General features: G+C 50.2%; 10 protein-coding genes across 10 annotated transcripts; 4 read left to right on the top strand and 6 right to left on the bottom strand.

Moving 5' to 3' along the window:
• Positions 1 to 1,317: 1,317 nt before the first annotated feature.
• NUU61_002328 (putative MFS transporter) lies at positions 1,318 to 3,258 on the bottom strand (the record flags this gene model as incomplete). The annotated part of the gene is made up of 8 exons (XM_056652910.1): positions 1,318 to 1,877; positions 1,943 to 1,990; positions 2,051 to 2,104; positions 2,157 to 2,513; positions 2,570 to 2,692; positions 2,754 to 2,914; positions 2,985 to 3,150; positions 3,246 to 3,258. 8 exons carry the CDS (start codon positions 3,256 to 3,258, stop codon positions 1,318 to 1,320), a joined length of 1,482 nt encoding a protein of 493 aa, XP_056513977.1.
• Positions 3,259 to 4,964: 1,706 nt separating this feature from the next.
• Positions 4,965 to 5,260, top strand: NUU61_002327 (Aminoglycoside phosphotransferase; the record flags this gene model as incomplete). Its single annotated transcript, XM_056652909.1, has 2 exons — positions 4,965 to 4,985; positions 5,015 to 5,260. 2 exons carry the CDS (start codon positions 4,965 to 4,967, stop codon positions 5,258 to 5,260), a joined length of 267 nt encoding a protein of 88 aa, XP_056513976.1.
• Positions 5,261 to 6,283: 1,023 nt separating this feature from the next.
• NUU61_002326 (uncharacterized protein) lies at positions 6,284 to 8,573 on the top strand (the record flags this gene model as incomplete). The annotated part of the gene is made up of 14 exons (XM_056652908.1): positions 6,284 to 6,503; positions 6,575 to 6,668; positions 6,729 to 6,756; positions 6,815 to 6,861; positions 6,914 to 6,991; positions 7,048 to 7,113; positions 7,162 to 7,199; positions 7,263 to 7,432; positions 7,492 to 7,546; positions 7,601 to 7,793; positions 7,842 to 7,981; positions 8,039 to 8,113; positions 8,167 to 8,286; positions 8,398 to 8,573. The coding sequence occupies 14 exons, from the start codon at positions 6,284 to 6,286 to the stop codon at positions 8,571 to 8,573; spliced, it is 1,500 nt and encodes a 499-aa protein (XP_056513975.1).
• A 1,192-nt stretch (positions 8,574 to 9,765) lies between these two features.
• On the bottom strand, positions 9,766 to 10,000 carry NUU61_002325 (uncharacterized protein; the record flags this gene model as incomplete). The annotated part of the gene is made up of 2 exons (XM_056652907.1): positions 9,766 to 9,968; positions 9,997 to 10,000. 2 exons carry the CDS (start codon positions 9,998 to 10,000, stop codon positions 9,766 to 9,768), a joined length of 207 nt encoding a protein of 68 aa, XP_056513974.1.
• A 2,567-nt stretch (positions 10,001 to 12,567) lies between these two features.
• NUU61_002324 (uncharacterized protein) lies at positions 12,568 to 17,068 on the bottom strand (the record flags this gene model as incomplete). Its single annotated transcript, XM_056652906.1, has 7 exons — positions 12,568 to 12,690; positions 12,757 to 14,719; positions 14,779 to 15,044; positions 15,105 to 16,164; positions 16,218 to 16,458; positions 16,512 to 16,809; positions 16,871 to 17,068. 7 exons carry the CDS (start codon positions 17,066 to 17,068, stop codon positions 12,568 to 12,570), a joined length of 4,149 nt encoding a protein of 1,382 aa, XP_056513973.1.
• Positions 17,069 to 17,606: 538 nt separating this feature from the next.
• On the top strand, positions 17,607 to 18,465 carry NUU61_002323 (SDR family NAD(P)-dependent oxidoreductase; the record flags this gene model as incomplete). Its single annotated transcript, XM_056652905.1, has 2 exons — positions 17,607 to 17,895; positions 17,975 to 18,465. 2 exons carry the CDS (start codon positions 17,607 to 17,609, stop codon positions 18,463 to 18,465), a joined length of 780 nt encoding a protein of 259 aa, XP_056513972.1.
• A 555-nt stretch (positions 18,466 to 19,020) lies between these two features.
• Positions 19,021 to 20,931, top strand: NUU61_002322 (hybrid sensor histidine kinase/response regulator; the record flags this gene model as incomplete). The annotated part of the gene is made up of 1 exon (XM_056652904.1): positions 19,021 to 20,931. One exon carries the CDS (start codon positions 19,021 to 19,023, stop codon positions 20,929 to 20,931), a length of 1,911 nt encoding a protein of 636 aa, XP_056513971.1.
• A 465-nt stretch (positions 20,932 to 21,396) lies between these two features.
• On the bottom strand, positions 21,397 to 22,253 carry NUU61_002321 (uncharacterized protein; the record flags this gene model as incomplete). Its single annotated transcript, XM_056652903.1, has 2 exons — positions 21,397 to 21,749; positions 21,815 to 22,253. 2 exons carry the CDS (start codon positions 22,251 to 22,253, stop codon positions 21,397 to 21,399), a joined length of 792 nt encoding a protein of 263 aa, XP_056513970.1.
• Positions 22,254 to 22,506: 253 nt separating this feature from the next.
• On the bottom strand, positions 22,507 to 23,808 carry NUU61_002320 (class-III pyridoxal-phosphate-dependent aminotransferase; the record flags this gene model as incomplete). The annotated part of the gene is made up of 1 exon (XM_056652902.1): positions 22,507 to 23,808. The coding sequence occupies one exon, from the start codon at positions 23,806 to 23,808 to the stop codon at positions 22,507 to 22,509; it is 1,302 nt and encodes a 433-aa protein (XP_056513969.1).
• Positions 23,809 to 24,521: 713 nt separating this feature from the next.
• On the bottom strand, positions 24,522 to 26,084 carry NUU61_002319 (uncharacterized protein; the record flags this gene model as incomplete). The annotated part of the gene is made up of 5 exons (XM_056652901.1): positions 24,522 to 24,620; positions 24,680 to 25,385; positions 25,452 to 25,615; positions 25,679 to 25,889; positions 25,966 to 26,084. 5 exons carry the CDS (start codon positions 26,082 to 26,084, stop codon positions 24,522 to 24,524), a joined length of 1,299 nt encoding a protein of 432 aa, XP_056513968.1.
• Positions 26,085 to 26,214: the final 130 nt, after the last annotated feature.

Raw genomic sequence — 26,214 nt, 5'->3', positions numbered from 1 at the left:
GAGTACTCTTCAAGTCATCGATTCATCGGCAAGCATAGCTATCGAAATCAAGGACCTCCGAGTTTCAACAGAACTTTTTCATAAACTCTCGGAAGAAACCTCTCCATAGCTCTCGGTCAAGGAATAAATCCCAAGACCGTAAAATTGGAAGTGAGCAGAAAATTGACCAGCTACCCATTGCCAAGCTCACCAGGCCAATGCCGGGTGAATCCCACGCATCGACCCACCAACCCCCGAATAAACACATGAGCCTCTCCGAGTGAAAAAAGAAACCATGTCCAGCATCAGATCGACCGACGTAAATGAATCCCTGAGAGTTGGAAAGAAGGTGGGCAAGACATGTTGGTTGGAACGGCGGATTCTGTCGACCGAACTGCGATTTCTGATGAAGAGAGGACGGAAATCGTATCCGGACAAGTTACTCGTAAAGATGAGAGGCGTGTGGCCCGAAGAGACAAACAGATGTCGCCACATTCGGGTCATTGGTTGTCATGTTCATCGTTCAACCGTGAGCTCCGACAAGGAGAGCTGAGATGGAGCGGGGCGAGTAGTTTACTTGCTGTAGGACTGTTAGAATTTGATTCATCGTTGTGGACAAGCTCCGTAGTCCGAGGGGCACGAGCTGCAAAAGGCGATACTGACGATCTGGCACGCATCTTTCTTCTCTTGCGCTTGAGACGGCGAACGCGCTTCTTTCTCCACTTAGCTCTCATCTTCGTAGATGGTTCGGAACTAAATGCATGTCAGTCCACTGATTCTTATACATATTTATCGAGATCCTAGATTGGGGGAGCTACTCACACTTCTGCGAGGATGAGGGAGATGAGTGAAGGAAAGACAAAGCGAGAGGACCGCAGACGCATTTGAGTATGGTGGGGCTGACTCAGCACGCTCGCTTAACGGCACTACACGTGACTATGGGGCGAGGTCGTCTCGGGCAGCACAAGCTACACCTCTTTAGGCAACTCGGTAGGGCTACAAGCCGAGCGATATGATGTCTTGCTGGGTTGAGAGCTGTGGACACAACTCTAAGCAAATTACAGTCAGTCATGAGTTATCCACAACACAGTGCTGGAAGGAATGCGGTGTTTTCATTTTTATTATGACGTCAAGTTATTTATGTGCAAATCGAATCCATGGTTATATTAGTAGATCATGAAAAAGCTTTCATGAGTATAGCCGGGTAAAGCATCCGTATATATCGAGCCATCCATAACTCGTAGTGTCCTCGCCTCTGTCCATAGACTAGGGCAAAGCAGGGAGGAGGGTGCGACAAGCCAGTTTCGTGCCGATCCCCGGCCACCTCGGGAAGGCCACTCAGTATTGGTAGCGGTAAGTAGGTGCAAGGTCACCCAAGTATTCCTCTTCTTCCTCGGAAATGGCGTTAGGGTCAACCGCAGCTCGATCGCGCTTCCGGTTCTCGTACCACACAGCGAAGAAGTAGGCGATGCAAGCCACCGCAGACAGGCAAATAAAAGACAAGCAGATGATGAAACCCGGGCGATAAAAGACCTTTGCGTCTTTCTCCAAGAAAGAGTAGGTGGAAATGATGCCTCCGATGTTACCGAATCCGACCTGCCATGCAGTTCCCACGCTACGCCGGAGGTGGCCACCGAGGTTCATGGCGAACCAGCACACAATCACTGGCATTGCGCTGTAACAGCCAGACGTGAGCAGGAAGAGTGCGCCGTATTGTGGGTTGCGGTTTTCCTTGCCGTGGATATTCAGGAGCATGGCGAATCCGGCGATGGCGACAGCCATGGGGATCAAAGTGAAGGCAAACCGATGTCGCAGCCGATCCGAGAAAAACGCTATAACCATTGAGAAACCCCAAGCAGCCGCCCAGGGTGGAATGGAGTAGAGTTGGGTTTTGATGGCTGTGAAGAAATGGGGTGAGTAAAGATATGAATGTTTTCTGAGGAAGACTTGGAGAAATCCATACGGTCATATCCATAGCTCTGGATGATTGTGGGCGCAAAGTACGCGTATCCTACACGGAAGAAAAAGGTTAGCAATGGCTGTTAGTCAGAGTAAAAGACGGGTTACGCACCATAAGCCGGCACAATAAGCCCGAAATACGCAACGCCAGCAATGAGGACCTTGTCTACAGGAAGAGTCAGTATGGCGCACAGATAAGAACCACGAGTTTCACTCACAGTCTTTGAAAACACCCAGGACTTCGCGCGGGCCCAGCCGAGTATGCTGAGCCGCTTTGCCCACATCCTTGGCCAGCTTCGCCCGGATAAACTCGCGCTCTTCCTCGTTCATCCATTTGACATCCTCCGGGAAATCGGGGATGACGAAGAACCAGACAAGCGCGACAACAGCGGTAAGCACACCCTCGAGGATGAACACCCAGCGCCAGCCACCATATCCGCGCATACCCTGCATCTTTCCAATTCCACTGGCCAACACACCACCGAAGGCGCCCGCCAGAGTGGTCGAGCTGAAGAAGAAGCTGAAGCGCTTCTGGGCCTCGGACCGCTTGTACCACATGCCCATCAGATAAAAACCTGCCATTACACGTCAGACTCCTGCTTTACAGTGGTTTGTGGCCCGCAAGACTTACACCCAGGGAACATGCCCGTCTCAAACACTCCCAGGAAAAACCGCGTGGTCATAAGGCCACCCCAGTTCGATACGAGACCCTGGCAGATCATCACCACGCCGAACATGAACATACAAAAAGACACTGCATGGCAGTCAGCAACCTGCTTTAACCACAATCGAATACAACAAGCCGAGAAACTTACACCAGACATGGGGCTTCAGTTTCTTGAGCAGCACATTCGAGGGGATCTCAAAAATGATATACGGGACGAAGAAGATCGTCAACGCGGTGTTGTATTTTGTGCCCGTGGCGATGTCCAAATCATCCTTGAGTCCCAAGATGGCGGCATTGCTGATATTCACTCTGCGCAACAACAACAACCGGCGTCAAAATTCAGAGCTCGACACTTGAAATAGTGCGGGGCGGAACCTACCGATCCAAAAAGGCCAGCAGATACAGCACACACAGACAGGGCAAGATGTGCCAGTCGATTTTGGCCATCAACTTGCGCTCGGTAGTCGTCGTGAGCGGAGGGAGTTCGGGGTCGGAGCTCTGTCGAACATCGACTTGGCTCTCGCCATTTTCGCCCGGCGTGAATTCTGCGCGGAGAGATCCCCGAGCTGTTAGCACTGCTCTCAAACCTGGTCGCCAACACGCGACAGCTTTGGTACGTGTGCGATAAGACAAAACGAACCTGGGACTCCCATGATTGGATGCGGTCGCCTTGCGCGCAGCGTACTTGTCGAGAAGGGAGGGTTCGCCAAGAGAAGGGGAGGGGGCGGGAGTTAAGGAAAAGAAAAGGAATTCGAGTGCCGGATCTCGCGTCGCAGATCACCGCGGATTGCAGGGATGTGGATACCCGAGGCCCGGGGCTGATGCACAACTCCAAGTGCACAAGCTACAGATCCGTGGAAAGCAAGTTGGACAGAAGACTAAGAGGGAGGAAAAGCAAGACAAGGGCACAATTGATTCTCAAGACTGGCAAGCCATTTATTCTCGAGTCATTGTTATTTAAAAGGCCCGAAAAGTTGTAGATCTACTCAGCGCCGATCTCGGCCTTATGTGAGAAGCGTTCCTGATCCGTTGAGTCGCTGAGATTTACGTATGCGCCTATTTGCAGTGTCTGATGTGGCCCGAGTCACTATCCTGTGAGATTTACGTATGTCTTATCTTTTTACTCCCGCCCTATAGTATATAGTATGCTTCCCAACGTGAGATCGAAGCATCTCCGCTATTTCTCGGTTCCCCGCAAAACCTCTGACCTAATAACAAAAATGGGGATTTCTAAGATTAGACTTATGACTCAATTTCTGACATCAGCTTCGAGATGCCGTTGAAAAGTCGTGTCAATAGTCTTGGTATTCCCCGGGGAATCTCCTGTGCGACCGGGTCACACCTCGGGCCTGCGGTGTATGGGAGCACTCGAGGCTGCAGAGAACCCTAATTGCCCGGGAAACCCACCCTGGTCAACAGCCGAAAAAATTTGGTCGAAAGATGCATTGTGCTGCACCGTGGGGCTGCAGGATCGCCAATTCCAATCATCATGGGTATCTGCTCGTCTGTTCCCATCGGCGACTTCAGGGTTTTACTTCCGCTTGCCCGTGAACGATTCATATATTGAAATTGAATATTCGATAGGATAAATTCTAAACACCAGTGAAAGCAGAAATAGCTTGACCTTGCGAACGAAGCAGACACATCTAAATGTTGAGCGTTGCAGTGACTCCTCGATTATGCATGATTAATGTATGTCCATCCCGCCCGATCGTATTTAGGTAGTCACTCGATTCTTCGATTATCACCAACCCACAGCAGCATAGTTGGTTGCTGGGTCTATATCCACCAACATCTCCACGGGATCCTGCCGCTAACAAGCAATAGATTGCTGGCTCCTGATGGAATGGGTCTGCGGTGGAGGGAAAGATAGGGACTTTCTTCGAAAATTTTGCTAGGCTTCTGATGAATTCATATCTGTTCTACGCTCATATACCTAGACTGATATCCATACTTCCCGAGGGAATGCAGATCTATATCCTTTTTGAATAGAATTGGCAGGAGCCGAATATCTTGGCGGGAGCTAGAGACATATATTGTGCATCTCATAGAATGTGCTAAGCTTTTTGGCTATATTTATTTTACAAATAGAATATGAGGACCTGTGAACTTGACGCCAAAAATGACCGCTTTTGAGGCCAGAAACGGCGGCCTTTCCTCCCGTAACATCCACTGGCGAGCTGCATGCACCCGCTAGGTACGGTTAGTCATCTACCGGTCCAAAAATTAGATAATAGCGAGCTATATATAAAAGCCTACGAAGCCTGTACTTAATTTCTTACCCTAAAGCTCGCTTTCCCTAGGTTGATAGATAAAGGCATATTTCGACCTTTTCGGTACTGCTACAGAACATAGAAAGATGGCGCTGTTGCTTTTCGATGTAAACTTATGGAGACCTCGAAAGACTAGGGGGCGCTCGGATTTGTCGGCTTGTGTCTATTTGTCTTACCGACACTAGAAGAGATGGCTCTGCCTCGGAAGGAATATAGATGTTTTGAGGCGACCCAGAACCTAAAGCGTGATTTGTCGAGCTTTCTTGACAGTGCATCTGATAGATGGGTTCCCCCAGAGAACTGGGAAGTGGCAAAAACAGAAAACGAGGCAATGTTCAAGGGGATGTTGCAGGCTGTACTAACAAACAAACATTCACGATGATGAACCAATTAGGGATGAAAGAAATCTGCGAGATATCTAGCCTTTTGGTTTGCCAGGGGAGTGATTAGTTCTGTCTTTTGAGCTCAACGACTTCTGTCGTGGTTATGAGGGGGCCAGAGTTATTGAATTTCAAGTCAATGTAAATGTTGGCATTGAAATCCAAAGGACATGTAAAATAAGATAACACTACCTGTACAGTCAAGTTCTAGCCCTTTTCTGAGAGCACCTTTCAAGCCAGCACTGTGGAGATTGACAACAACCCTTTATAAATATTCAAGATATTAAAAAGTTGCACCGAAGCGGTGTAAATCCAGTGACCTTTGCTTACGGTTGGACTAGGTGCTTGTTTTGGTTTCGGGCTGCTTGGGTTATGATCACAACCAAAACCTTTCCCTAAAAGGCCGAAAGGAATCAAGTGAGTCGCTAAGGACGAAGCATATTGACTACGTCTTCTCGGAAACCATTATCTAGTACCCTCCAGTTGACACCTGGCCCACCCCTCATTAGGGCGACTAAAGTTCTCACCTGCACATCAGATTTTATATCTATAACGATCGACTACGGCTCCAACATGGGTTGAATCATCTCGCTTGGAATAGACGAAATAATTTTCACTCTCAGATTATTCACCCATCGGGGATAGCGTCTCGCCAGCCCGAGAATTCGCCAAGCACACCAGCCCAGCTGGCTGCGTGCTGAAAAGCGGCCCAGCCCGAAAAATCGCGGTTACTCAGACGGCTGATACCCACAATTATTCACGAGGACAAGACAATTGGCGAGATATATCATTTAGTTTCTTTGCCTAGACACGGTATCTTTTAGGAGACATTCGATTTTCTACTGCGCTGGAGCACGCCATCTTGCTCATTCATGAGGCTATCTTGAATGAACCCGAAGAGAAAAGATCCAAGAGAGTTTAAGTAGAATTTAAATAAATTCATATCTCAATCTACGGCTAGAGAAAAAAAATATAATTCCTCTTGTTTGAAGCAGTTTGACCTAGCAAGCTCGAGGAACACTACCATGGCCGAAACAAGATCTATCTCAGCATCGTCCTATAATAACGTGCCTGCGCATCATGAAAAGCGATTATGGTATCGAACGACGTTCTTCAACGCTTTTGTTATTGGAGGAGTTGGTTTTATGGCGCCCGGTCTATGGAATGCAATGAATTCGTTGGGCGCTGGTGGTGCGCAGTCGCCGTTTCTAATTAATGCAGCCAATGCATTGGTATTTGGCCTTAGTATGTGACATTTTTTTTCCTTCCCTGTTATCCAATGAAAGTGTTGAATACTGATCTTAATTTCATTCTAGTGGGCTTCTTGTGTCTCTTCGGCGGACCCATTGCAAACCGTATCGGCCTGAACTGGACCCTACTGTTGGGCGCCGTTGGCTACCCGATCTACTCGTACGCAAATATATATTTCCTAGCATACCGGTGAGACAAACTGATGATGTGATGCGATAGGGCTGCATTGTATACGAACAATCGCTACGTGAGCAACTTATTCTACGCATACCAATCTGTCTGTAGATATTGACGGCGATATCTAGGGTAATGTTTGGTTTGTCCTCGTTGGAGCAGTAGCATGCGGGTTGTCGTGAGTGATCAAATCCTTCGTCAAATGAGACAGTCATTTCTCACGAATGCAGAGCCGGTCTTTTCTGGGCCTCTGAAGGTGCCGTGGCATTAGGCTACCCGGAGCCAGCCAAGCGAGGCCGTTATATGAAGTCAGTTGCTTTTAATCCATGCTGGATATGACATAACCTTTTGCTGACGATAGTAGCATTTGGCTTTGGTTCCGCACAGGCGGTCCCTTGGTAGGAGGGGCTATTGTTCTTGCACTCAATCAGTGAGTTCCCCCAGAGGATATCGAGGCCAGTAACTAACATACACATAGCTCGGCTGAAGCGAAAGATCGAGGCAAAGTTGGGTATAGTATGTTGCGCAGGCATACTCCCAATAACATTTGATTGAAGGCTGGCTAATATCCGAGTTTAGAAACCTATCTCATCTTTATTGCTTTGCAGTGCGTGGCTGTTCCATTGGCGATCTTCCTCTCGCCGCCAGACAAGGTCCAACGCAGCGATGGGAGCAAAGTGAAGATTGTTCTGCAGAGTTCATGGCGTGCCGAGCTGCTGGAGCTCTGGAGACTATCTTGCAAGAAGGAGGTAAGTAATAATTTGAACACTCACATGTGTGCATGGATCATTGAACTAATCTTATTTAGATCCTTTTGCTAATACCAGTATTCTGGGCAGCATACTTCAACCAGTACAGCTCAAGTATGATTTGAAAGCTGCTTTAAAGTGATCGATTCGGTGACTTACGCAACGCAGACTTCCAAACGTACTACTTTGGTGTTCGGGCGCGGGCTTTGACAGGCTTCCTCAGTACGCCAACACCCATCCTTGCATCTAACAGATTCACTGACCCCGACAAAGGCTACTTTGCAACTCTATTTTCTTCCTGGCTCATCAGCCGATTCCTAGACTACAAAGGGGTCTCAACGAAGAACCGGATTACCTACAGGTAGGATCAGCGACTCCTTTATTCAATGAATTATTCTAACAACTCTAGCTTTTGCTATGTGATTGTTTTGCATATCATAGCTTGGGTGTATGGATGGGTTGTCCAAGAAAAGTACACAGCAAACCCACCGACCTTCGACTGGACAGACAAGGGCTTCGTCGAGGGCTTTTTCGTCCTTGTGCTCTGGGGTAGCCTTCTCATATCCGAACCCGAGAGACAGTCATGCTAATCTCATCCTGCAACAGAATTTTCTCGGCAGGCCCTGCAAAACTGGCTGTACTACCTCGTTTCGACCATGACCGACAACATCTCGGAGCTGTGTATGTTATATCTCTTATTGTTGTATAAATTCAAGATAACTGACAGATTACAGCTCGATTATCCGGTATTCTTCGTGGCCAAGAAAGCTTCTCTCAAGCGGTTTCATTTGGTCTCAACACTCGCAATTGGTATGGAGGGCGAGTTCCTCTTGCTGTAAATACGATTTTGCTCGGTACGTGAACATGATTGTCTTGGTGCATTCCTCTTTCCTAGAATCGAGGCAAGGAGAAACAAGGAAAACCTCGAATGTCAAATTCGTGTGGCGAGACTGATGCGGTGACAGGTCTCGCGGTCTTCCCTACTTTGCTGGTTATCAAGAACCACGTCCCTATTGAACATGACAAGAATGCTTCTACAAAGCTCGAGAGTCGGGACGAAGAGGAAGGGGCCGTGCAGAATAATGTAGAAAGTGGCAAGGGCAATTGTGTGACTGGGGAAACGGTTGCGACCAAGTCATAAGGCAGACACCTAGAAGCCAGCAGATGAAAGAGTTTGGCTCCAAATCCTGAAGCCAGAAAATATGTCGTTAACACGCTTGATATAACTCCTAGCCGCTTCCAAGGGAGTACCAACTTCATCTTTGTTGATGCTTCCTGGCTCTCATGTGAGGAACACACTTCCGGTGATTTCGACTAGTAATCCCTACCTTTCCGCACACAAACAGCTTCAAATCTCAAAAAGGTCGCTCAGAATGGCGTGGCAGTAAGTCTATAGACAATTGCAACTAGAAGAAGAAGTAGGTTGCCTGAGGATACAGGAACTCCTTGTTCGATGCCCCACTCCGCGGCGATTCCCGCAGCCAACTGATCTTGGCCTTTGATAGCAACTGTCCACTTCACGTTGAAGGCCTTGGTGTATGCTCGAGTTTAATTCCCCCAAAGCATATTCTTGCGCGGAGCGGATGCTACTTATGCTACATACCAGACAACCAGAAACTGGTAGAATCCCCGCGCAACTGCAACCACTATTCCTCACCGAAAATCAACAGCAACGGAGGCTATTCCGCGGAAAGATTGTGAACTCAACATGCAGAGCATGCAGAGTGAAGAAAGCCCATACCTATCGCACACAAGGCCAGCCTGTGTACCTTTCTGGCGGCAGAAACCTCGATGCAAGGTCGAGGCCCACTCGCCAGCTTGTCTGATGTGCCGAGCCCACAGCACGGAGTGTTCATTCCCGAATGGAAAGTCAAAGAAGACACCCCAAAAAAGAGTCTTGAGAAATAATGGGATATTTTCAGCTCAAACGCCGCAAGCTTCTCGCTCTCCTGCGACTCCTTTATCAGTGCCTCGTTTACCTGCACAACCACCTCATCCAGAATGGAGTCAAGTTCAGAATGACCAGGATACACCACTCTCCTTGGAAGCTGAAGATGACAACTCGCAAATCCTCGGACCAGCCGTCACAGGAGACAGCCATGTGCTGGCGGGCTATCTGTCCAGTGTTTCGGGAGGACAGGGAATGCGTGAGATTCGTCCGGTAAGACAATAGTTCAGACAAAGCCACTATATAACCTTTTGGATATAGTAAGAATAGAACCCACGCGGTAAGGTGAATCCCAGAGTAAATCATGCAGCACAAACCATAAATGGTAACTGCCAGAAAAATCCATTGGGGATTAACGTTTCTTCCTCTTCTTTCCCTGATTGCCTCATGGGGTTGGGCTTTTTGGAACAAGAAAGGGGACCATAGTGCCTCCCAAAGCACTGACAGTATATTTTCCTCCTTGACTGGTGCCCGAAGGGCAGTCCATCTGTAGAAGGACAGCGATAGGGGTGCTTATGTCTTTGGGCTTGCGCCACCAGAAGCCATATGCGAATATAGCCAGGAAGACATACGCAACCGTGGCCAATTCTAATGGGGTCACCGAGAGGTGATATACCCATCTTGCTATGACGTTGCCGAGAAACCAAGTGCTTTGGAGAGAGGTGAAAAGCTTTGCGAATCAATCTGCCTTGGCGCGATCGTTGATGTCCCGTTCATGGAGATCCCAAGGCGTGATCATGCCGGTTTGAATAAACGAGACCATTTCCTCATCAGATCCCACGGGGTAGATCCACTCGTCCTTGGTTTGCAAAACGCTTGCTTGAACGACCATTTCAGGGGGGTTTGGGCTGCCTGTAGGCTGGATCAGCTGGGCATCTTTTTGTTGCGGTATATCATGTAATTCTCGGCCCTACTGATGCTCCAAGGTGGTGTTCTTTCTGAACCGCATTATATTTCGCTCTCGCATCTCTTGCTTCCAAAAATTGCTGAAACGCGTACACGAAGATGAATTCGGGGACTAGGAGGGCCATGAACTAGGCGCGCAAGGACATGACCCCTTGTCTTGCATCGGAAAGCTCTCGAACGGGTACATCCGAGTGGAGAATGATTCAGGTGCAGGCGAAGAGGGTGGAGGAACACACGTGTGGGTCTTCCCGTCCAATTGCCAGCCCTGCATCTCGGTGGATGCGGAGGCGCCATGCTTAACCAAAAACAAGAAGATCAAGAGAATGATCATGGCACGTAAAGGCCGCCCATGAGGAGGACATTGATTCAAACATCAGCACGTGAAGTGTGGGTCTGATATCTTTCTGCCTCAGCTCCCAGGCCGTAGATCCTTAACATCTTCATGCGTGGGCCCGCGCATTCTTTCCATCGCTCCTAGTGATATCTTGTTTAATCAGAGAGAGAAGTCGAGGAAGTTGCAAATGAACAATCACTTGCTCCCCTTTCCCTATAATTTGTCCCGACCAACTTGGCTGGAGCGTGTAGTCCAACCGCTTTCCGATGTTCTATTTGGAGAACCCCAGCAGTCCCCGCCACAGAAGTTATCGACAACACCAGTCCCTTGTCAGGAAGACGAGGATGAACTCCCCCCAATTCGCATCATATGCATCTCAAACACACACAACCAAACCCTGTCGCTTCCACCCGGCGACATTCTGATCCATGCAGGTGACCTGACGACCCATGGCACTTTTGAAGGGTTGAAAGCGCAGCTCCAATGGCTGTCGGCACAGCCGCATACCCATAAGATTGTTATTGGGGGAAACGTGTGATGCAAGGTTCCTGACTCGCGAAGGGGACAGTGCTGTGGAACGCAAGAAACTGGATTGGAGTGGGATCCATTATTTGCAAGATGAAGCAGTCACCTGTGAACTACCTGTCTCCAGTCCTCAAGGGCAGCAAGTGCGCAAAGTCAAGATCTACGGGTCTCCACTGACGCCGGAGTTTGGCTCTTGGGCGTTTCAATATCCTTTAATCCGCGACGTGTGGACCGGACGCGTCCCCGATGATACTGATATCCTGGTGGTTCATGGCCCTCCAGCTCTCTATGGCGACTGTGACGGCGAAAAGGACCCAACTGGAAAATTCAGGGTGAAAGGGGATGGCTACCTCTGACGCGAGATACGAAGAGTAAACCCCAAGATGGTTGTCTGTGGACATATTCATGGGGCATTTGTTCTCGCTGCGATCCAACACCATGGGGCCCAAGAGGCCATCCACGGGCTACAGATGCGACGGGAAGGATACGATCTATTTGGCGCTCTGAAACAAACCCTTTGGAGCAAGATATTTACAGGAGAAAACTTTGGCTGCCCGGAAGAAATCCTCGTTGTCAACGCAGCTATTGCGCCAAGTGTCTCCGGAGGCGAAGACAAAAGCGCCGTCGCCATCGATTTTTATTGAAACAGAAGCTATGTAGGAGCACCTGGGCAACATTTCATCACATCATGACGTGTCGGAAGCGCAAGACCAACTAACAAAATGGGCAGCCTCAGATAAAATGAATATGCGGCTGCCAATGCAAAATATTTTTGGTCGCTAGCTGAGCACTGGCCCTTTCATCGTCGAAAGATCCAAGCACCTCATCGTTATCATGCGGAATCACAAGGGTTTCTTTTAGGGGTTCGGTGGACACGTCGGAAGAGGCGTTCGCGGCGGACATTCGGGTCAGCGAGGAGCTCTTCGGGCGACCGCGGGGGAAAGACAGGGGACGCGTCTGTTGGCCCCCTGCGCCAAAGGTCTTTCAGGGCTCGGGGAATGAGCCGCATTCTGTCGAGTTGTGTTTGCTTTGCATGGAGATTTCAGTGTTCTTTAAGCCATTGAAATAACCGCTGGGCATATGAACTACAGTGGCCAAGCAAAAGTTTCGAAACCTGAGGGCTCCCTTTTGATTACACAAGGTGTGCAAGGCGAATGAACAAGCTTGGAAAATTCCAGATTTTCACGTACATCCTTCAAATTTGAGCGAAATAGTTTCTAGTTCTGATCATAGGCTATATTTATCAAGTTGGCCAGGTCGAAGCTCTGATATCTATCGGCGTAATTGATCTAACTTCATCCGTGGTTCATTCTATCAAAATCCCAAAATTTCAACAACTAGAAAATTCTGAAAACAAAAAAAAAAAAAAAAACCAAACCAAACCAAACCAAAGAAGACTGCTCAGCAATGCAAACTGCGTCCTCAACGTCGGATACGGGTGAGGTATGTGATAACCAGCACCGCAGTGAAGTTAAAGGCAATGAATCCAATAAACACGCCAACGTCACGGCCCCTGTTGCCAAAGTCATAGTTATATTGAGTGTACTAAAAGCAAGAGTTAGCTGGTTGCTTCACCAATATCATGGCAGGGGAAGACTCTGGAATACTCACATAAGATTGGCCATTCTTGTATGGACAATAGTCACAGCTGGAGGTGGCATTCGGATTGAGCAGATAACCCGTAGCATCCTCCAGGAAAGATGAGGCATATTGGTAGCATGACGTGCCATTCAGCGGCTGGAAGACCGACACCTCAGACGGCTCGCAGGTAAGAGGAAGATCCTTGAGCGCGTTCGACACCACACCTTCACTCATGTAGAAAAGTGGGGACAGACGATAGTACCAGCGCCATCCGGCGGGAGTCACCGGCTCGGGGGACAGGGTTCCGGCAAAAGTGTTGCAGAACATGAAGAAGAATCCATTTGCTGAGAGTGCAGCTTCGAGCGTGGGCATGAGCGAGGCGCACAGCTGTGCAAGACTCGTCGCGAATACTGCAAAGAGCTCGTACATCAGGAAACTGTATCCTGCACGGCTGGGCTCCATGGAGTAACCCGTTGGAAAGTACCACAAGAGCCAGTACACCAGTGAACTCAGAAAGGCATATGGAAGTTCAACGAGAATAGCCGAGAAGATGAACGCGAGCCAGTGGTAAGTCAGGCTCTGGCGTTCGCGGTGCTCAAAGATGTTTCGGAGAGTGATGAAGCGCGGTTGGACCTGCAGACCTTGTGGCGGACCAACGATGAGCGACATGAAGGCCGAAAAGACGCGATTGTAGGCCCCTCGCTGAGTATGCGGCGAGCTCAGATAGGTCAGACCATTCAACAGGGCGTTCCCGATGTTCATCCATAGCTTGGCCGTGGCATAGTCAGGAGCGCGCCAGTAGTAAAGCCACGTTCGCTTGAGCAGCACGAGCATCTGGGTGCGGAAGGGCGCTGCATAGAGCGACTGAGACGAGGTATCCAGAGCCATGGCATTATTGGAAGATGATTCGGTTTCCTTGTCAGACCGCTCGGAATCAGAGGCCTGCTCGCTGTGTTTCCAGATCCCAGCCCAGTCAGTTTGAATATCACCGCGAGTTCCAGCTCCAATAACATCCAGGAAGTATTCAGCCGGGTTCTCGCCCTCGCCACAGGGACGAGCGTGTTGCGCAAAGTATGACCTCGCTTGCCGGCACCCCACGCCGAGTGGTCCATCATAAACCAACTGTCCGCCACGCGCCAGGAGATAAAGCTCGTCGAATATGGTGATCAATTCAGCCGCAGGCTGGTGGATGGTACAGACAATGGCCTGGCCAGAGTCGGCAAGGCGTCGCAGAAGACGGACGATCGCGTATGCCGATTGACCATCCAAACCCGAAGTCGGCTCATCCAAGAACAAGATATCAGGCTTCGCTGCCATCTCGACACCAATGCTGACCTTCTTGCGCTGTTCCAGATTGAGGCCGGCTCCTGGGGTTCCGATTAAGGCATCGGCAATGGATTCCATATCAAGCCAGCGGATCACCTGTTCGACATAGGCATCTTTTTCTTGGGCTGAGACATCCTGCGGCCGACGAAGGCAGGAGGTCATCTGCAGTGCTTCTCGCACACTTTGCGTGGGAAGGTGAATATCCTGCTGCTGCACGTATCCCATGTGGCGGTTGAAAGACTTGGGGAGCAAGCTTCCATTGAGCTTGAGGTTTCCAGTCAATGTTCCAGTTGATCGGCCAGCCAGCGAGTTCAACAAGGTCGTCTTTCCAGCACCCGAAACACCCATCAGTGCTTTCATCTGGCCACTGCGCACAGATCCATTGAGGCTGTTGAGGAGGCGCTTTTCACCATCTTTCGTTTTGACATCGAGGCTGAGTGCTTTCCAGGTCAGACCGCGGGGGGCTTGCTCGAGAGTAATTTTGTGAGATAATTCAAGCTCTCGAGCCATTGATTGGCTGTCCTGTGGGGGCACATCCAGGTCCATAGTCCCTTTCTCTTGATCAGACGACTTCGATCCGGCGGAAAGAGTATTCTTCGATTTCATCCCGCGGTAGAACACAGTCGCCAAGCGACCTGCCGGCTGCTTCAATCTCTCCAGCCCAATTCTGTGTACAGGAGTCAGCATGCTGCGATGTGCACAGGGGAAGGAACAGTCAAAACTCACGCTGCAATCAGAGTAAAAGCCAAGAAGAAAGCGATGTTAATCCCTAGGTTGCGCCAAAGGTTTGAATGGGAAAAGCCATATTGCGCCTTGATGTATTCAACCCCGGAAACAAATTTTTGTCCAGGCTGCGAGCCCACCACGGCGCAAACCTGATGGGCAATGTCGTTGTATCCAGGTCCCGATGGCACCAGATCGGACGGACTGCATTCGTAGGTCAGACCGGCAAACTCATTGACCATGGCGGATTCAAAAGCGTAATGCAGGGGCTATATAGGTATGTGTTAGTCATATCAAAATGTTGGGGCATCAGGCGAGAGAAGACTCACATTCAGGTATCGCAACCAGCCCAGCCACACATGCATTTGGGGAGTCGGCACATACAGTCCTGTATACAGGACATACATGTTGAAGAAGATGCCTACAGGGAGTACTGCACGCTGCATATTGGACGAGAAGACTGCAACAGAGCGGAAGAACATAGACAGCGCCAAGTGCTCAACATATACCACAACGAACCATGTAAAGAAATTTCCCGGGGTTCGTTGAAAGCCGGTCAGGAAGTAGAGCGGAATGTTCCAGCAAATAACGAAAATCTTCCAGACAATGTCTGTCATTGTGAGACTGAAGCCATAGGCCATAGGTCGGTAGAGCCGGTATCGCTTGTGCTTGAGAACAAGTGGCCGTTGATCGAATGTGCTGCGGAACTCCGCCATCGCCTGCAGGGCTGGGACGAGGACTGAGTAAAAGAGTGCAGAAGCAAATATGAAGAGTGACCCCGTGTTTTGTGATTGGTTTCGGAACAAAGTACCCAGTACCAAACTCTGGACCAGAATACACACACCCTCAATCACCAGGGAACTGTAATTGTGTCGGATGATGCGGGCCTGTCGCGCAGTACAATATGCGATCTGTTGATAGAGAGGCAAGGCGTATTGGCCTGATTTCGAGGAGCGCGGCACTGGTGGCTGGGCCTTTGCCATTTCGACAGCCGATTGAAGCTGCTCGAAGTGAACGCTGCGGCTAAATTCAACTTGAAACTCAGCGGGCGTGCGAGGCAATGGGCCCTGGTGGGCTTCATGTGCCCGGCGGACCTCGGGATCGGCCGACATGGAGTTCAAAAAGTCTGCAGTGGTGGTGGCAGAGGAACACTCAAAGCCCAAGCTCAGAAAGTATGCTTTGGCGTCGGCAATGCTTCCGTAGAAGATCTGACGGCCGGCGTTGATCACGACAACTTTGTCGAAAAAGGGCATGATAGAATCACTTCCTTGATAAACGCTCATGGCAGTTACGCACTGACTCTGCAGGGTCCATTCACGCATCATCTCCATGAACTCGAGAGCAGTTGAGGAGTCCAACCCGTTAGTGGGGTTGTCCAAGCAGATAAGTCTAGACTGGTATGAGTAGATGTTCCGAGGTGGAGAATCAAGATCTACACTTACCGCGCACACGTCGCCAATGCCTCAGCCAACGAGACCCGGCGTCTTTCTCCGCCACTGACGCCTCTGATATAGGCATCGCCCACTTTGGTGTTGAGAACATGGCCGAGACCCACCAGCTGAGCAAGACGACGAACCATCTCATCGACATCCTCGGCCGCGGGCTTTGGGCCACATCGTGCTCGGATCGCGAAGCGCAATGTGTTCAAGACGGTCAAGTTCGGGAAATGGTCATCGGATTCGCCTATGTCCTGTCAATTATATCCCCGACACAACAAATAATCGGAATAAACTCACCACAAAACACTATGTCTTGAGGATTTTGGGAAATCACATTGGTCATTGGCTGTCCTCCCAGGGTTAATTCGCCCTGGACATCCTTGTATTCTTCCCACATGCCGGCCAGGGTTTTCAAAAATGTGGTACAACCACTGCCCGGCTTTCCAATAACCAGGACCATCTCTCCTGGCTGGATAGTCGCAGAGAAATCCCGAAGGATTGGGCGAGATGATGGCCTTTGTATCCGATTTTGAAGAGGGCCCAGCACACCAAAGGCGGATTTAGCCGCCGAAAGAGCAGTGGGCGCTGGCAAGGCCTGTTACATTTGTTAGGTCAACACATTCAGAGTCGCAGGAACCTGAGTTCTTGTTTCTTACACCTGTGCCACTTCCGTGTACAGATAACTTGTTCATGACAACTCCGGTGGGATGGGAGTCATTGTCGCCATTGCGCAACGCCAGAAACTGCTTGACACTCGTTGCAATCGGCTCGAATGCTAGACTAGTCGAAGAGTCTGACAGCAGTTCGGCTGGTGTCTTTGCACCACTGTTGCTGGATTGTTGATGCTGATCCATTGCGTTGTCGAACTTGCAAGTTCCAGCAACTGCGCCAGGCCAACCACAAGGGAATTTGGAGATGCAAGAATAAAAATCGTCATGTTTACGGGATTTGTGGGTATTTATAAAGTAAGTCCTCCCTGAGGTCGTCAAAAGGTGTGTTGAAGGACTTCCCAACTAGGCGATGCCAAAAGGGCAGTGGAGCATTTCCCAATCGGGATGTGTCCCAAAGGAGTTTCGGGGTGGCTTCCCGATTAGGAAATACTTGAATCGGATCGGGCTTGGAGCCTCAAAGATGTCTCCTTTGGTTTGAATCTGTTTTTTCAGGCACCTCATTGCCAAGAGGGGTTGTCGGCACACTCCTTGGAGCATTGAGATTGGTTTCTGAGCGCGAGTCCGCAGCTCCGATTCCTCGATAATACTCTTCCAAGGCTGAGGTGAGTTTCGCAAACAATTCCCACTGGGTTATAAAAGGCCGAGTCGATCCCCCCAAGTTTCCACTTCATGCTCTCAACTTCCTACCTCAACATCAACAGACAACGCCTCTTTTAGCATCATGCCCCTCGAAACCGGTCTTCAAGGCGCTCATGTCCTCATCACGGGCGGCACCCGTGGCATGGGCCAAGCTATGGTCCGCCGGTTTTTGCAGGAAGGCGCGCATGTGTCTTATTGCGCCCGCAAGGTGACAAACACCGAGTTCAATGCGGTCCATGAATCCCTACCAGAGCATAATTCCGCTCGTGCCGTTGGGACAGCTGTGGACGTGGGATCCAAGGAGGCAATTGTGAATTGGGTGAAGAGCTCAGCGGAGCGCATGGGACGAATCGACGTCCTCGTCGCCAATGGTATGTGCCCTTCCTCTTTCCTTTTTACAAAAGGATATGTATCCGCTTAGGAGTCCACGCTGATCATTGAACTCTTTAGCATCACCCATGCACATGGAAGGCGAAACAGAGCATTGGCAGAATAGCTTCGCCGTAGATGTGATGGGCTTCGTCGAGCTAGTCAAAGCAGCCGAGCCCTACCTGGAGCAATCCCCGCAGGCCTCTGTCATTGTCCAGAGCTCGTTTATGGGTCGCGAGTTTTACCGCAGCCCTCCTGCTGCGTACGGCCCCATGAAGGCAGCCCAGCTACAACATGTGCAAGAATTGTCTCATTATCTGGGACCCAAGGGCATCCGCGTCAATGCCATCTCTCCAGGCCCGGTTCTGTGTGAAGGTGGCCCCTGGGAGCAATACTCGCAGTCGGCGCCCGAGTGGGTGGAGGAACAGCGCCTCAAAATTCCACTCAAACGTCTCGGGCAACCGGAGGAGATCTCCAATGTGGCGGTTTTCTTAGCGAGTCCTTTGGCGGGGTTCGTGAGTGGCACGAATGTGTTGGTGGATGGGGGGATTCATGTGGGAACACAGTTCTGAGATGAGATGAGATGGGTGGTTATTGAGAATTTGAGTCATTTAACATTCCTCAGAGTGGTCATTCGCATATGAATGAATTGCATTTTTCATTTCTTTTTGTGAATATCGGCATCCGCACCTCGATCTATAACATTAGGACCGCGGGTAAAGCCATGCTTTACGAGAAATATGGTCGCGGGACAGAATGATCGACACAGCAATAGTAAATCTTCTACTGTGTTCCATTAGTGACTCTGCGACTTTCATCATAGTGGGGTATCAGGACCCATCGCATTGCAGGGCTTACAGCTGCACAAATGAGCGCCCGAGGAAGTATTCATCCATCGACTGCCGCAGTCCAGTGATGACGTAGCCAGATCCGAAGAATTGTCAAATGTAGATTTACTCCGATCACATCCCCCTTCAATACCTCTCCCTTCCTTTGAGCCTTGTCGCATAGTGTATACTGTTATTTTTGTATAGACACGGCTTAAACCCTGCATATTTATCCCGGAGTGCATTTGACCGGTAGCGACGAAACGCCTCCCTCGAATCGGGTTCATCAACAGTCGACAAATGCGCCGAAAATCGAGTATTATGGGTTTCAATTTCGAGGCAAATGCCTCTGCACAACAGCTGGCCGATATCCTGCCGATCGGCGTTGCCATCCTCAACAACGACGACCTGATATCCGTCAACCGTCGCTTCAGCGAGCTCGTCACATGTTCCGGGTCCAAATTCTTCGAGTGCTGGTCGCAGTCGATTCATGATGACGACTACCGGGATGTGGTGAAGAGGTATAATGAGGCGACGGCGTTCAAGCAGTCGCTGCGCATTGAGTATCGCACCCGCGACCCCGGCTACCGCTGGCTGGTCCTGATGCTGGATCCTTTGGGGGAGGCAGACAGAGTGCGCTTCAATCTTGGAGGCGATGGGGATGGCGGCGTCGTTTGCACCGTGGTCGATATCACCGCAGAAAAGCAGGCCGAGTTGTCCCAAAGATCTGCCGCGCGAGAGGCGCAGGACCGCAAGCAACAACAGGAGCGCTTTATTGATATGATCAGTCATGAAATTCGCAATCCGCTGTCGGCGATCTTGCATTGTACAGAGGACATTCTCGAAGCGATCCGTGGAAAGGAAAAGGACAAGATCGCACTGGCAGAGATCGTCGAGGCTGCAGAAACCATCGGCCTCTGCATCGCGCACCAAAAGAAGATTGTCAATGACGTCCTGACGTTCTCGAAACTCGACTCGTCGATGCTCTCCCTTTCCCCGCGCAGAGTCCAGCCCAAACGTCATATCACAAGTCCCCTGGCCATGTTTCGACCTGAGCTGCGGAAGCAGGACATTCAGTTCGAGTACAAGCTCGATTACTCCTACGTGGAATGCGAGATCGACTGGGTCATGGCCGATTTCGATCGCATTAGCCAAATCCTCATCAATCTCCTTGGAAACGCCATCAAGTTCACGGCCGAGTCGACGAACGAGCGAAAAATCCGAGTCTCGATGGGAGCGTCGATTGTGCGACCTTCTTCCTACCCGCCCAATGTCGTATTCTTCAACTCGAGCGAGAGCGCTTTGCGAATGAACGCAACCAACACGTCCGATTGGGGTGAAGGCGATGTGGCGTATATCATGGTCGCCGTCAAGGACACAGGTATTGGAATCACCGACCAAGCTCAGAAGCGGCTATTTGAACGCTTCAATCAAGCGACTCCGAAAACGGAGAGCATCTACGGTGGCTCGGGCCTTGGGCTGAATGTCAGCAGAAAGCTCTCTCACCTTCATGGAGGAGAAATCGGCGTGAGTTCAAAGGAAGGGCAAGGAAGTACCTTTGGCTTCTTTTTCAAAGTGTGCAAAACTCCTGAGCCCAGTCATCACGACAGCAACAAATACACTGGCAATGCAATCGACGATTTATGCGTTGACATTCAAGCCCTGGGCAATGAAGTGACGGGGGTGAACCAAACGACCGAAAACCCAGAGATACCCGTGCGACCGAGTTTGAATAACTTCGGAGAGTCAAAGCCAGGCTGCGCGAGTGACGAAAGAGCGGCACATACATCCGCAATAGCGCAAGACGTCGCCGAGGAAAGTGCTACGAGCAAACACGTTCTGTTGGTCGAAGACAACACCATCAACCGACGCATCATCTCGCGCAAGTTGAGCTTTATGGGGTTCCATATCACAGAGGCAGCCAACGGTGAAGAGGCATTGCGTGCCGTGGAACACAACACGTTTGAGTGTATACTCATGGACCAAGAAATGCCCATCATGGATGGCAACACGACAACCAAGGCGATCCGCGACCTTGAAAAAGAGACTGGGTCGCATATCTCTATACTCGGAGTCACGGCAAATGTCCGAGCTGAGCAGCAAGCCGAAATGTTGGATGCTGGGATGGACGATGTCATCCTGAAACCGTATGGGACGAAAGAGCTTGTTGACAGGATCCATCACTTGATCGCGACGAAAACACGGAAATGACTGTGAACTCGGTACAGGTCAGGGAGCAGTCGGCCAGAAACAATCTATTAGAAACCAATAATGATAAACATCATCAAAACAAGACCACACTCCATGCCAGGCAGAGACATATTTCTGCTTGAAATCTATACACCCCTTAAGACAACCTGGATCACCTAGGAGATACAGGCTAACGGAGACAATAGTGCTGATTCTGTTCACGCGATGCGCAAAGTCGGTATCGGCCTGCTTTGTCGAAGTCGCAGCATAGGGCTATGGATGACTTTCGAAGGGGTGGGTTCCCGCTGTGCCCATCCCAACAACTCCATATTTGAGAACAGCGAAGTTGGAATAACGATACCCCAGTGATATCAACCAAACATTCACCAAGCTACAACACCTGATCCAACCCCATACTCTTCAAGAGAAACCCTTCCTATGCAACGATTAGCACAGCCCACGTGAAGCGCTTGTGAAGAGGACGCTTCATACCCATTGTGCAGCAGTCTCTGGATGGAGAGACGCCTGTTTAGCATCTTCTGCGTGGTCCCCAAGCCACACTTTACCCGTTGCCCCCGCCTCAATCTGATATACGACCTGATTCGTGTAGGTCATTAACGGCATCCGGGATCGGCTATCAGTAGGTCCACGTTCAACGATCCTCTGCTCGATGGCCTTATACCGCGAGCCGGATGGTAATCGAAAGTCTTTGGTACTTTGGGTACCTGTCGCAACAGCGCCAGTTACGACAGACAAGACCTTGACATCAAATGGGGATAGCTCAAGACGGAGAATGTCAGCCATATGTTCTTGTGAACGTTTCGATGCGCCATATACACCTAGAATCCAGTTTATTAACTTGGCTGTTGTTGGGAGGCTTTTCAAGTGAGAAAGATATCCTTACCTAACCACGGCACAGGGTTGTGTCCAGCAATAGAGGTTATGTTAACCACCATGCCACGAGCCTTGATCAAAAGCGGCGCAAATGCTTGCGTCACCGCGAGCGGGCCCCAGACATTCGCGTCAAAGGTCTGCTTTGCAGCCTCGATGTCATCATCTAGTAACGGCATATAGTGAAACTGCGCTGCATTGTTGATCAGGACCGTCAGGTCTCCACCGGTAATCGCCGTGACCGCCTCGACAGCGGCACGGATCTGGCTCGGCACGACGACATCTAGCTCCAGCAAGGTGACATTAGGGAGGTTCTTGAGATTTGTCATTTTCTCTGGGTTTCGTGCTGTCGCAAAAACGTGATATCCTCTTTCCTGGAAAACGAGCGCGAGGCCAGAGCCGACGCCGCCGTCGCTGCAGCCAGTGATGAGAACTGAGCCTTTGGTGCTCATTTTGCTTGCGGTTAAAAATTGCAGAGATGAAAAGAAGTCTTTTAAATTCCTTAGAAACTAGACACTGTCAAAAGTCAGACAGACGCTCTCTTATACTGCGGCCATATTTTGTGGTCGGCGCCGCAACCCACGAGCTCGGCCCCGAGATCGTCCTTCGGCACCGAGGACGCAATATCTCACTCGCACCGTCAACCACTTCTCTGTCCTCGCTTTCTGGCCCCTTGGAGACATCTTTGAAAGCTCAGTTCTATAATCACATGTCTTGATTTCTTGTACGAAGAATCGCAGAGGCATGGTACCAGGAGTATTCCTTGCTGAGAGTGATAGGAGGCGCAATACGGAAGATACCACCGAAGCTGGGGTGGCTACTCAGATTGGCCCACAAACCCAGCTCATAGGCACGATCACCAACCGCTTTGCCGAGAGCCAAAGCCGGGGTCTGGGTCTCGCGGCTCTCGACAATTTCAACGCCAGCCATGAGTCCACGTCCCCTCACATCCCCGATACAGCCATACTTCTCCTTGAGCTTGCTGAGGCCCTCATGCAACAGCTTTCCCATATCACGCCAGTGCTCGGCCAGCCCGTCACATACCACAATTTCCAACACTTTGTCAGCGACGGCTCCCGGAAGGGGATCATTGACATGCGTCGTGTAGAAACAGTAATCGCGCTCGGTGCACACGTGCTCAATCATGGCGCTGGTAACAACGGCACTCAGTGGCAGCCCATTCCCAATAGTCTTGCTCAACGTCAAAATATCGGGTACCACACCCTCGTGGTTGATCGCCACGAGGTCACCGTATCTGCCCACGCCGGTTTGGGCTTCGTCGACAATCAGCAACATCCCACGATTCTCGCACTGTCGCTTCACTGCCGCAAAGTAGCCCGTTGGAAGGACGTGCATGCCCACCGAAGACTGGATGCATTCCACAATGCAGGCAGCCAACGAGCCGCACGACTGCATGTTGACCATGCGCCAGCAGTACTCCATCTCCGCCTCCCAGTCATAGGAGCCATCGGCGCAACGGAAGATAGATCGGTAAGTGTTTGGCGGCGGTAGCGCTAGCATACCTGGCATCAGCGGGCCCTGGCCCTTGCGACTGAAGTGGTACTGGAGACCCAGCGCCTGCGCCGTCACGCCATGCCAGCTAGCGCCCAGGCCGACAATCTCGAATTTCTCCGTGTATACCTTGGCCATCTTGATTGCTGCTTCGTTGCTTTCTCCTCCAGTTGAGAGAAAGAAAGCTTTGTCGAGGCCCGGTGGGAGCAGGTTGCATAGCCGCTCGCCCAGGCTGATGACGGGCGACGAAACCTTACCCGAGAACAGGTGGTCCAGCGATGCCGCGTGGTCTGCGATCACTTTCACGATTTCTGGATGACCATGGCCCAGCAGGTAGGACATCTGGCCTGAGATCCAGTCCAGAACTTTGTGCCCCGAGGCCGTGTACACGTACAGCCCTTTGCTGCCGCAGATGATGTCTTTGTTGAATTTTGTGTCGTAGTTGAACAGGTATCGGTCTGTTTTGGCTTGGAGCTCATTTTGAGAGACCCTCATACAAAAGAGGAGTTTCCTTTTGCTCGTTGGGCATTTTCGAGGAATCTGCCTCGGTAGTAATTCCAGGTGCCATGTTCTTCTGATGGTAGGTCGTTGGATGTTAGGGGAGTATAGGGTTGTCGAGTTAAGTTGGATAACTCAATTTATCTAATACATCGAGCTTTCTGCTGCTCTTGCTGAGGGGTAGACATTTTATAAAAAGCCGTATCACGATTATTCATTGAACAGTTGGCCAAGGTCCGCGCAGTTGAACCGCCGCGGGGAACTGCTTCCCGCAGATTTCCGAGGTTTCAATCTATGGATAATCTGCATGGTGAAGCCTAGAGCTAGGCCAGGGATATTTGAGCTTTGACTTTGCTCTTTTTTTGTATAGAAAAAATTCATTCTAGGAAATTCTTATAGAAGCTTTGCCACGACTATATCTGTGTTAACGGCGCTACTTATGGCCACTCAGGAACTAAGACATATTTCTCTTGACGTCTGCCAAAATTTCTACTTGGCCTATGGGTACTCTGCTGCTACTTTTAACAGCCCAGATATACAAATGCAATCTTGAGTCCGTAGTTGAAACCTCTCAACTGCCTACTGAGAGTAACCACTTATTTTGTCCAATATTGTATAAATTAGACTTGATGAAGGTAGCTTCGAAGGCTATGAACTGGAATTTCATTCAAATCGCGTTCTCGTAATTCATGATATGGCAATCAAATTGCCTAAGTGTAATGTTCACCAGCGAAGTCTTGATAGGTGAACTTGTCCCCATTCTTATCCTTCATCGCGCTGCAACCCCCAACATTCTTAAACACTTTGACCTGTAGGAGTTTGTCAGTCAAGGTCCATGCGAGCTGTGGGTATGAGAACATAAACTCACCATTTCAGACGTCCCGGCAATGTCACCGTCCCATACGTCATCCAAATAACAGATAGGGAGATTGAAGAAGATAGGGATATCCTTGCCAAAATTATCCGCTGTTTTCTGCGCAGCGTCGTCGGCAGTCCACTTCCGCTGAAAACCGCCTGATTGCTGCGCATCCTCGGCCGCTCTGATCAAGTCTTCGAGCTTGAAGTCATAATCGTTGGAATTCACGTTGCTGATACCGGGGGCTTTGTCCAAGGTGCGCGAATTCGCCTTGAATGATCTGTCATACCCGGTCTTGAGCTTGTGAAAGACATAGGCCTTGCCGTCAACACAGGTAGCCTCCGTATTCAAAGCATCCCAGTCGAGATCGCATGGTGCCGTGCCGCCGGTCTTTTCCGCCACTCTGATGATGATGACCTTTTCTGCGGTCCAGATGTATGCGAGCGCTGCAATTGAGAACCACCGCGTGATTTTGGCCGCATATTGATCACCGGTGGCAGACGTCGGCTTGGTTGCAAAGTCGCCGCCAACCAAAACTCTGGGCATACTTCGTTCTTGATCGGCATACCACACGTCCTTGTAGGCATTATTTTGGAACCACACCGGGCGTTCAATGAGGGCCGGGCCCCAGTCATCTATCGAACTATTTACCGACTCATACACTTTCTCGAGCCGCTTTTGCAGCTCAGCTGAGCGTGAGTTATCTTCGTCGGCAATTCTGTACTGACGAGTTAGTTGGTTTACTCAACATCCTTGGAGTCGAGCACTGGGGAGAGAAACGAACTGTCCGGGATCATTCTTTTTGACACTGTTGACGATACCAAGTGCCATGGTTGATATTCCACTAGCAGCACCGGCGGCACCACCAAATGCCGGCCCTACCAACCCGAGAGCGGCCCCGGCCCCGGCGAATGCCCCTGCTGTAATGATGAGGGTATTGGCGGCTGACTGAAGAAAAGAAGATCAGATATTGTGATTCCTTTCTTGTCGCCACAAAAAGGGAATACTTACATTGGGTGGGTCGGCTTCTGTGCTAAAGTCCTTGACAATTGGGTCCACTCGAGCCAGACAGTGCTGGAACGCCGTGTCGAGTCCATCTTTCAATTCGTGCATGAAAACCTGGTAGTGCTTGACGGCGTACATGAACATGATCCACATGGGATTTTCATCGTTCTTCTTGCACACCGTATCCTCGTCAAATTGGGGTGTGTCGCAGTCATTACTATTCAGAGATGTGTTAGTGATCTGAAAATCGGCAGGTGAAAGGACGGCATAAGGGGGTTCAAGCAACGACTCACAACGTGCAGTTGTCATAGCTTCCGCCTCCATCAACCTGTTCCACCAAAGCCATCATAAATGTTTTATCCCCAAATGCGGGATATGGACCTTTCCCACACGGCCCATCATTGTAAAACATATCGGATCTATTTCGCAGACAGAGTAAGGTTGGATGAACACCAGCATAGAGGGAGGCTATGTCCAGGTGACTGACTCTAATTCGAGCTGCTTGCCCATCTCAAGGTCCTTCCATTTCGTAGGTGTTCGCC

This window comes from Penicillium alfredii (assembly GCF_028826965.1).
Source record: "Penicillium alfredii strain IBT 34128 chromosome Unknown utg000004l_segment0_segment0, whole genome shotgun sequence".
Lineage (NCBI taxonomy): Eukaryota > Fungi > Ascomycota > Eurotiomycetes > Eurotiales > Aspergillaceae > Penicillium > Penicillium alfredii.
Note: the sequence above shows the minus strand (reverse complement) of the source record. Positions and strands in the feature narration are given on the sequence as shown.